The 10,580-nt window shown below is 35.6% G+C and overlaps 1 protein-coding gene across 1 annotated transcript; it reads right to left on the bottom strand.

Moving 5' to 3' along the window:
- Positions 1 to 8,165: 8,165 nt before the first annotated feature.
- Positions 8,166 to 10,107, bottom strand: LOC149029605 (non-specific lipid transfer protein GPI-anchored 9-like). Its single transcript, XM_089151070.1, has 3 exons — positions 9,629 to 10,107; positions 9,309 to 9,383; positions 8,166 to 8,626 (listed from the first exon to the last, which is right to left on the bottom strand). Exons 1-3 carry the CDS (start codon positions 9,945 to 9,947, stop codon positions 8,526 to 8,528), a joined length of 495 nt encoding a protein of 164 aa, XP_089007196.1. The 5' UTR covers positions 9,948 to 10,107; the 3' UTR covers positions 8,166 to 8,525.
- Positions 10,108 to 10,580: the final 473 nt, after the last annotated feature.

Here is a 10,580-nt window from a genome sequence, read left to right as displayed (position 1 = left end):
TAGCTTCCAATATGCGCCGCGGACAAACACCCGTAAACGATAGACCCTACTCTTCTAGCAGCTTCCACAAGATAAGTATCAGACAATCACACCACCTTAAAAAATCACAGGTCAGAATTTTTACCTTGAAAATTCTTTTTACATTTTCGTCACTTATTTTAGACCTTCTAGCAAAGGAAGACTTATTTTGAACCTAGACTTGTGCTCTCTTTCTAATGGGTCTAACATTGCATTTGGATCAAATCCAATTAATTTTAACAATCAAAAAACCTTTATATAAAATTTAAACAAATAAAATAAAATTATGAATATACCCTTGTTTATGTTACCCATTTTAACCCATTATTTTTCATACAATACTCCTTCACTCTGTCCAAAGTCATCCACTACTCACTGACCCCGTCGTGCTAGAAATCACCCACCAAAAGAAAAGGGTAAATCTAGCATCCCTCTCTCTCCATTCAACCGAAGTCACCCACCACCCACCGATCCCACCATGCTAGAAATCGCCAACTAAAAAGAAAAGGGGAAATCAGCCATCTCTCTCACACTCTCTCTCTCTCTCTCTCTCGTTGAGGTAAGTACGGGGCTCCTACGAGGCAAAGGATGCTGCCTAAGGCAAGCAAAGGAAGTCATCTAAGAAAGCAAGGAAACTTACGGTATGAAAAATAAGGGTATATTAGTAATTTAATCTCTTTTAATTCTATACGAGGCTTTTTTGATCACTTAAGGAGTGAAGTTAACTAAGCTTAACGTTGTTAATTTCCCTTGTGATCCAGATGTAATTTTGGGCATATTGGGGAGGGAATATGAATTTAGGTCCAAAATAAATGACTCAAACATAAAGCTTTGCCATAAAAATCACCTATCAAATTTATTCATTTATATATATAGACTTATGGCAAAAATTGCAACGATAAGACTCTTAAGGAAAATTGCCTTTAACATTGTTTGTGTGGAGACCTTTGGCACTTTACCCTTTTATTTTACTTAGAGTTTCTTTTGTCACTTTGCCAGTGAAACCTAACGTTCGTGTTATGTTGTGACTTGAATTTTTGTATTTGACTTCAAAAATGAACTAGCGACATATTTTGTTGGGCAACCAAATGACCCCATTCGTAAGATCTATGATAGAAGTAGAGGGCTTGGGGCCAACAGGCTTAAGCCTAAAGCCCATCATTGATCTTGTTTTGGTGGGGCTGCTACACTACTACAACTTGATTAGATGGGCTGACCTGTCATCTTGTGAAGTCATTGTGAGATTTGACGATTTTCATCATGGGTTTTGGGTGAGAGTCTTTATACCATCGTTTTGGTAATTGGCTGAAAATCTCCATTTTAATATTCTTCCTACATAGTGGAAGTTCTTTTTTGCCCATCTAAGCAGTACATTGAATTAGTGTATGGATACGTTAAATCTATGAATTCCTTCGATTTGTTTCTATTTATGTTTGTGATTTCTTGGTGCTCATTCTAACACTTTGTACATCTGGATCACCAATATAAATTGTCCTATAGAATTTCCTTCAAACTTTATGGGAATACATTGGTCCTACAACATGTTGAACAGACCTCTTCACTTCATGTATCCCACTTTAATTATCTATGAAATAACACCCTCTTTGTCTCTTTTGTCTATTTTTGCCCAAGAAATCTAAAATAATCACTTTGCAGTATCTCTCTTTCCTCAATTCACACAAAATTAGTATCCATTATAGTGTGACTAAAACTACACACCATTAATCTCTTCTTCATTTTACTATTCTTCAAAGCATCTTATTTCAAATTTTGACTCTAAAGTTCTAACTTAGAGTTTACGCCTTCTTTTGTGTAATGCTCAGATTGCCCGACTAGGTTCATTTAGAGTGGGTTCGTTAAGAACCGATCTTCTCCTGATCGGTATCAAACTAGGGTGGCGTGATACACATCTCATCACAACCAAGATTGTGACATGCCTCCTTCCATGAGCAACTAGGATAAGAGCTGATGAACCCATTTATGTGTGAAATCTTAGGGTTTAAACATGCATTTTAAACACTTAGAATGGAGCTACCTTGGGTTGTTGTTGTTGCAAATTTTAAGATTTTTCAAGACTTAAGCAAATACTTGGAGTTCGGGTATGAAACATGCAATTTTACACGTCAAGAAACAAAAACCAATTAGAAAAAAGCTTATATTCAAACTCAATAAGAAGCCAAAGCCCTAAATTTGCACTATTGTTCCAAGTAATGGTATACAAGAAACAATAAAAACATGTTAGGTTTGTTTAGATTCAAACCCAAGAATCATCAACTGATGCAATACACAAGTAAAGAAAACTTTATTAACAAGGTTCTACTATGAAAACCCTAGATAGAATATTAATCAAAGATACCCTAGTGGATCGGGTTTTGAAATTGGGGCTTTTCATAATCAAGTGTAGAGCATCAACAATAGAGCATAAATCTCGAAGAACATTCAACAAATCATTACATAAGCATGCAATAGAGAGATTCAAGTGCATACTAGTACCAATCACTCAATAATAGTGACTTATAACCGTGCTTTGATACTAATATATTGGGATTTATACCATGTACACAATAGAATCAACAAGAAATTGACAAGAGAACACACAAGAATTACTTGGTTCTGTCAAATAATTTACATCCAAGGACGAGTCCAAAGGACTCAAGGCAATATGCACAACTAAGCTAATATCAAGATGTTACAAGAGTCTCTGCAAACACACACTCTCTAATACAAAGAACCTTCAAGAGATCACCCAAACACAAATAGAGTATCACACAACCAAACACCCTAGCTAGAGAGATCTCACCTAGCTCCATGCATAGTAGCATATCCACGCACCATTGAAGCTAGAAACAAATGCATTGCCATCGAACACAGAGGGAAATCAAGGGATGAACCCTAGAATAAGAAAGAGCTATCACAACCCATATAAACCAAAGAATAATGAATTGTATTCTCTACTAAACCCTAAGGAAAAAGAAACTTAAATATAAAACCCAAGAAAGAATGAAATGCCCCTAATGATAATTAAATTTTACAAATAACACCAACTAATTAAGGACTGAACTATCAAAACAAAATGCCCTTGTTAGCTGACAATGGGAGAAGAAGAAAAATGTGGGCTATACTCCTTTTTCTCACCAAATGCTGTTAAATAGCTAATCTACAAACCCCATGACCTCTTAAGGTTTTCCAACCTTCAATTGAGTTGAATTGCATCCAGGTATGGTGTTCTGCTTGCTTTTGAATCTTTTTTTTTAAGGTTATGAACTTCTGGCCACACTGATCTTTTGACATATCTAAGGAATGTGGTATCTTAAGAATGATATGATCATCATATCAATTCTACTCATTTCCATTTAGTAGACCCCATGTATGCTCATCCACTTTAAACAAAATGTTCTCATCCTTTTAGCAAAACTCTTTGTCTTTATTGTTACACACATCACCTCATTGACAACTCTATTCTTCATTTCTTCTATACCTATTAGCTTTCCCCCACCTTTTTATGCTTATGTTGATATATATAGAGGTCTTCAAAGTGTTTTTTGCCCTAAACGTGCCTAAAATTTAGCTATCTTAATGCCACTCTATACTCTATTCTTTATTGTCTGAGCTATTTGTCAAGTCTTAAAACTAGTTTTTTTTTTTATTGCAATAGTTTATTAGACCTTGTCTTTTCACCACCCTGCCTCCTAAGGGGGCCTAACAACCACACTTTGCTTCCCAGGAACATTCCCTCTTAATAGAAGTCTTGTGATATATGACCATATACATCTTATTACCAATCAATCAACTTTTTTTCCCCTTATTTTGTTTAGATCTATTTAGCTGATCTCAGTAAGGTGGGAGAAGGCTTCAAAAATTTAGACCAAAATAAGCAAGAAAATGGTGCAACATCCCAATCTATGAAAGAGATGCTTTATCAAACCCTCTTATCACATGGACTAGTCCATCCTTGTCATCAATATATCAAGGTAGAGACTAGAAATGTCTTTTCATGTTCACAATAAGATAAGGTTAAGGGCATCAATTTTGAGTTGGAATCGCATGTTGGACCAAAACCATCTGACCAGCAGGGGCGGACCCACAGTGGGGCCGGGGGGCCATGCCCTCCCCCCATTTTTTAGAAAATTATATAAATTTTCTAAAATTTTCTAATTTTTTCTTTTCCCATATGTGAAATACCACTATTTGCCCCCCCCCCAATATTGAAAACAAATTTTAAAGGTAAAATAATGGGTGTATGTGTCATTCTTAATTAAAAACTAACTCCTCAATCACTCTTTATTCTCTCATTTTCCCTATCTCGTATTTTCTTTCTATTTATTTCTTCTCTTTCCATAAACATGGGTTAAAGGAAATTCAAAAAAAAAAAAACACTTATTATGTATTCATTCTTACTTAGAAACTAACTCCTCAATCCCAATTTATTCTCTCCTATCTCCTCTGTTTTTTCTATTTATTCTCTTCCTTTTCTATTAAGCATGGGCTAAGGAAAACTTGGAAAAAAATTTCTCATCAATTAGGTACTCTTTCTCTTTCTCAATTTATTTATTCGTTCCTTCTTCTTTTTTTTTTTTCCATTTTTTTGTTATTCTTTTTATTTGATTTTATATTCTCTGTTTTTTTATTTGTTCTACAATTTTTATTATTGTGAATAAAATGTTTATAATTAATAAAGTAACTAACTATCATTGGTTTGCATCTCTTACCTGAAAAAATGAATTGGTTTGCATCTCCTACCAAAGTAAATTTTGGTTTGTATTTAACTTTTTAGGGTTGGTCATATGGTTTTTTTTTTTTTTTTTTTTTTGCTTTAATTTACCTATATTTTATAGAAAAAAAATATCATTATCAATAATTTAGTTTTTTTTTAAATCTGTGTGGCCCCACAAAATAGATGTCGGCCTATTCCTTAATAAAATAAAATAATTTAAAAGTGGGTTCTCAATAGGTCTTATAAGGGCCCATGGCGAAAAAGCATTAGTGATTCTCCAACAGGAAGGTTATCCCGACTTTATTTTCTTTTGCTCATTGTGTATCCTGGTTACTTCCCTACCCACCAGAAACCACAACTAGACCACCCAATAGCTTTTTGGGATAGATGTAGCCTTAATGATTTGCTAATGGGAAGGATTTGATCGTCGTGACTAATACATGCATAAAATTCAAGGACATTTTCAATCTTTCTTCTTAGATATAAATATCAGTCTCAAGATTATTCCAAAAAGAAAAAAAATGCCAAGAGCAACTTTGTGGGTTTTTATTTGTCTAAGAGTGAGAACTATGACTCAAAAACGTGTTTTGTAGTGACCAGTAAAGTCATGTAAGTAATGTCTAATGATTGTAGACATTATGTTTCATACCTTTAAAGTTCTAATAGTTTGAACAGGCAAGAAAAAAAGAACAGGCAAAGGTCATTTTATTTTTACTTTATTTATTTATTTTTCATGTGTAAAAAGTACAAACAATGGCGATTTTAGTTAAGGATTTCTTACTTATGAAGAAGAGAGGTAAGATAATGATTTGTTGTTACAAACCCAAAGTCCCACAGGAGGTCGAGTTGAGATCCTCCTTGCCCAGGCAAAGCGGTTGCCCATTCCCTTGCCCTTTGGGTTGGGTTGGTTGTGTACCACGACAGGCCATGTATCTCCTAGGTAGAGAGGGATTTAAACTTCTTGTGGTTTTTATAAACTTTAAAATCACTGTAGAGATGCTTTCAAAGGCTCAAGCACAATTCCTCCTCCTCCAGACATCTTAAATCTATGTCAAATTCTCGGCAAGTCGATCTTTCAGTTCCACTGCTTTGAAGTATTTTGCATTGACTGTGTCAAATTTGTAGGAACTAAAGAGGAAGCACTTTATAAATTTTAAGCAAGAATTTTGGGGTGAAAGACTGAGAGGAGGGGCTAAGAACTCATAAATATTAATGAAAGCTTTCTCTTATTCCATGGCTTTGCCACTCTGATTTTCTTCTCATTAATCTCCAATCTCCTGGACTCCAAATTGGTCTGACGGATGTGTCAGGAACACCCAGCTAGGTTGTCCAAATAGAGAAGGGTTTTGAAGTATCAAGGAGTGAAGTTGCAAGACTCCACCTAAACTATATATGGTGAATCTATCAATTAGTATTATATTTATATAGATGAAAAATAGCTTTAGAATTACAAAGGGCAACAATGGCTATGCATGGGGGAGAGTAAGTGGTTGAGTAAAAAAAAATTTTGCCAAAACGGTTGAGTTAATTGAACTAATGCATGGAAAGATCAAGTGATTTGTGTTTTGTTCTCAAATAATGAAATTATCATCATGGCCTAGTAATATGAAATGCTGCATAACATTTTTGTGGTTGATTTACCGTTTTCTTGGAGGAGAAGTCTTTGCAATTCCCAAGTAGATGATGATCAATTAATAAAAGTAAACTCATAATAAGTATAAAATTATTTTATTAAATAATATTTTATGTGCAAATAGTAAATTACAACTTTAGACATCTGTCAATGACTTAAAAGGTTTAAAAGTTTCAATAGAGAAGGATCTTTTAGGTAAAGAAAATGTAGCCATCTCCCCTTAGCTCGTACTTTTATAATAGTAGTATGACATTGATAGTATGATTTGCAAAAGTGTATGTTAAGAAAGTTATTTGAAAAGCTTTGGTAGTGCACCTACTCAGATAAATTCGAACCAATAAGCTTTTAGGTCCAATGGCTAAAATCACCAAAGAACCGGTCCAATGGCTCGGAATTGGACCAGTTGACACCCCTAGGTAACATCCATATATACACTGGTGTAGGCCACATCCACTAACAATTCCCCCCCCCCCCCCTCATGTGAAAAAATGGTCCCAACCTTATATCCACTTATCAGAAGGCATGTTACATGGGGACCTACACTTGTAAAATAGTTGGACAAATAAATACAAGAGTCTTTTCTATGGTGCCCCCTTAAGTATGCTCTAAATTAGTGACTGTCCCCTTAAGTGCAATAAATCACACGATGCCCACCTTGTTTAAAGTCTAATTTCTAAGTTACCCCCCTTAATGGCTAAGCATTTTGACCATTAAGCTTGAGCTGTAAAATGTCCACTATACCCTTGATACTATATAAAGATGAAATTACCCCTTAGTCAATTTTCCTTCATTTTGCTCCTTTTGTGGGTAAAGGGATTTTTCATTCACCCGTCATCTTCCTTCATTCAACGAAAACTCACTACCGCCCCTACACTGCTTGCGACAACCGCCCCTCTACCGGCGACCCCCCCTTTAATATCAGTAGTAATCATGGTTATCAAAGCATCCGCCTAGGCAGCAAAGTGGTTTTTGAACCGCTTAACTAACGGGCTGATTTCTTGCCGCCCTTTTGCTTAGGTACTACTGCTTTGCTGCCTTTTGCACAATATTGCTGCCTAGATGCTAAAGCAACCGCTATTTTTACATTTTGTAATTTGTGCATATTATTTTTTTCTTTTTTTTTAATCATAATTTATCTACAATGCCGTATATAAATTCAAAATATGTGAGTCATTTCGAAATCGATGCCCAATTTGCAAATGAACTCTAAGGCACTTTGGGCCTGTTAAACATGAGCCATATTTAACATTAATAATCAATGAATCATTAAATAAACAATGACTTAAAAATTGGAATAATGAGATCTATTAATTTATGACATTGTTTGGTTAAAAAAAGGGGAAAATGGATACATCAATTATGATTCCAATTTGAATATTATTCATGTATATTTAACAAAAAAATCACGTTAAAAATAATTTCACTAAACTATATATGAATAAAATTGTTATTCATAATTGTGATTCTTGAATTTATTATTATTTTTTTTTTATTTTTTTTATTTTTATGAATGTGATTGATGAATGTTTGTTTAGTACTTTAGTTTATTATAAAAAGCACTTGTATTAAAAAATAGTTTAAAAGTAGTTATATTAAAAATATTGACTATTTGGTCGCTTTGCCGCTTTAATAACCATGGTATTAATAATAGACGAAGTAGAGATAGCCATGGAAGCTCTGAATTCCCCAAGAACGCCAACACCGTTGTTTCACAGAGTTGTAGAATTCTAGTACTTAAAGAACTTTTGTGTGCTTGTGTTGTAGACAAACCAACAAAAAAAAGAAACCCACAATCATTTTTCAGGGCATTCGACACTGAGATTCTCTTGCCTACTTTCAATGTTCGTATTTCGCCTTAGAAAAAACTCTAAATACAATTGCAAAAATAGTGTACACAGCAACACCTGAGGTATTTCAACTCAAATCTATAATATAACAAATCAACGCCAAGGAAAATATATTATACCATTAAAATATCAGAATTACATGGCAGGAACAAAGGCTGTGTAAACTAAGCTGGATTAGGAAAATAATGTCAACTGAAACAGATATGGAAAAGTGACTCTGGAAAAGGATATTCCTAACTCTATATGAAGATCAATACAATGCAGGGAAAAGGAAGAAAACCCTCAAACAAGCAAAACTCTCTCACGCAGGGATTTAGAGCACAGAGAAGTCCCTAACCACCATAAAAGCCAGAAGTACAACCAAAGAAAGCATCCAATTCCAATCCAACTTCATCACGCCATTGCCAGTTGCCGCTGTCATAAAACAAAGACATTGCATATGAGCAAAGAAGAATTATAAGATTATGCACTCAAGATATCAGCTTGATCAATTACATCTCTATCAAGTTTCTTATTTCACCTTTTTTCCAGTTTTATAATTCATACTTGAATGACAAGCAAAAACAGGTGGTTCATGCATCAATGAACTGTTTTCTAAGTGGGGCCTTTGGATCGGTTTTTTAATGAATTGATTGACAATGGGGAAAAATCCAAAAGAACTCCATCATTTTCCATTTTAGGTTGTAAACTGCTAACAGTGAAATTCAAAAAATCCCATTTTTCGTGCAATCAATTATGATGATTTGAAAAGGTTTGGCACCCATTGAAGGACAGGAAATACAATGCAAGTCAAAAAAAAAGGTGGGTGTTTAATGTCTTGTTCGCCATGTGGCTAGCTTTTGCCTTTTGGATCTCCATAACCATTCTCATTTATGAAGTGGAAGTAGTTTCTAAATGTCAAAGGCTCCAAAATTGATAGAATGCAATTAAATCAAATCCTTAAATCACTCTCCCATACTTGATAGAAACAAAAGAAAGCAGTTTAATATATCCCATAAAAGATTTCTCATACCTACCAAGCAACATAAAGTTTCTATTTTTCTAAGATTAACATCGAGAATGTTAAATAAAACGATTACAGATAGTGGGAGTGTACCTGGCGGTGGTGGAGTAGTTGCTGATTCCGATGATGACGACGACGAAGGAGTAGGAGCCGATGCCGATGCCGAAACTGTAACAACATTTGTAAAATTATATAACTTACAAAACAAACAACCATTGATAAGTTTAGAGAAGAAACCTAAAAAATTACTCTCCTGCAAAAAGCAGAAAACCCCCAAAATGCAGAGCAAGAATCGAACACCAAAAGTTCAAACACTCAACCAACATCATCGATTGATCTATCGTGATCCGATTTAAAAGCTGAGATAAAAAGAAGCGAAAATAAAAAAGAGGAACAAAGTTAGAAGAAGGTACATTTGCGGCAGGCGGTGGTAGTATCGGTGATGCCGCAGTGCTTGGGAAGCTCGAGAGCCTGGGTGACGTTGATGTTCAAACTCTTAAACAAGGCCTTATCATTGAGAAGGCCGCACAAGCATTTGAGTTGCGTTTTGACGGTTTGGCGCATAGGTGTGCAGCAAGAAGCCGGAGGATTCGAGGAGCCGAGGTAGTTCGCGCATGGCACTAACGCCGACGCACACGCCGGAGTTTCATTGCTTCCTTGTCCCTCGGCCACCATCGCCGTCGCCGTTACCATCACCACCACCACCAACACCGCCGTGACCAAATTTGCCATTTCTAAATTCACCCAAATCTTCCCTTCGCCTTGATTTCTTCTTGTGGAAGTTTGAAACCAAGTGCGAATCAAGAAATGTATCACAGTCGGCCCTGCTTTATCTGCTCTGTTTCCGCCGAGTTGCTTTTGGCTTCTTTAGATCTTTTAATACTAATAATAAATTCTCAACCGTCCACAGCTCAGTTAATAGTGTAATCCGTGTTCTGTTGGAATGGAATACCGGTAACCTTTCCGTGTGAAACTGAAAACCCAAAAAAAAGTGAAAAAGACAGTTTTCGTCTCTATTAAATTAAAAAATTATATTAGAAAAAAGTAATATTCAAGGTACAATGTATCGGCAAAATATCGCCCGCTTAGTGTATAAGTTGTGTCACTGGGAACTGAGTAGAACGAAATCAGATCAATTGGGAGAGTGATACCAAAAAACACTAGTGGTGGTAGAAGAAACAAACACCACCACCACCATCACAAGCAGCAACAACAATACTTGAGGAAGACGAGGAGTGCACAGCTAAAGGTGGAGTCGTCCAACGAGGTGAGCAACGGCACTGCTCTCAGTAGGGCGTCAAGTGCTAGCTTGGGCTTCTCCTTCTCCTTCACAGGATTCACACTCCCACCTGAAGATGACTTTCT

The sequence above is a fragment of the Hakea prostrata genome, chromosome 1 (assembly GCF_041222555.1).
Source record: "Hakea prostrata isolate BN-2017 chromosome 1, UWA_Hpros_2, whole genome shotgun sequence".
NCBI lineage: Eukaryota > Viridiplantae > Streptophyta > Magnoliopsida > Proteales > Proteaceae > Hakea > Hakea prostrata.
The sequence above is the reverse complement of the archived record's forward strand: the minus strand, read 5'-3'. Positions and strand labels throughout refer to the sequence as shown.

Coding starts and splice junctions, on each gene's coding strand:
- LOC149029605 (XM_089151070.1), bottom strand. CDS start 9,947: ATGGCAAATTTGGTCACGGCGGTGTTGGTGGTGGTGGTGATGGTAACG. Junction 9,384..9,628: donor TACCACCGCCTGCCGCAAAT/GTACCTTCTTCT, acceptor ATGTTGTTACAG/TTTCGGCATCGGCATCGGCT. Junction 8,627..9,308: donor AACTACTCCACCACCGCCAG/GTACACTCCCAC, acceptor GTTTTATGACAG/CGGCAACTGGCAATGGCGTG.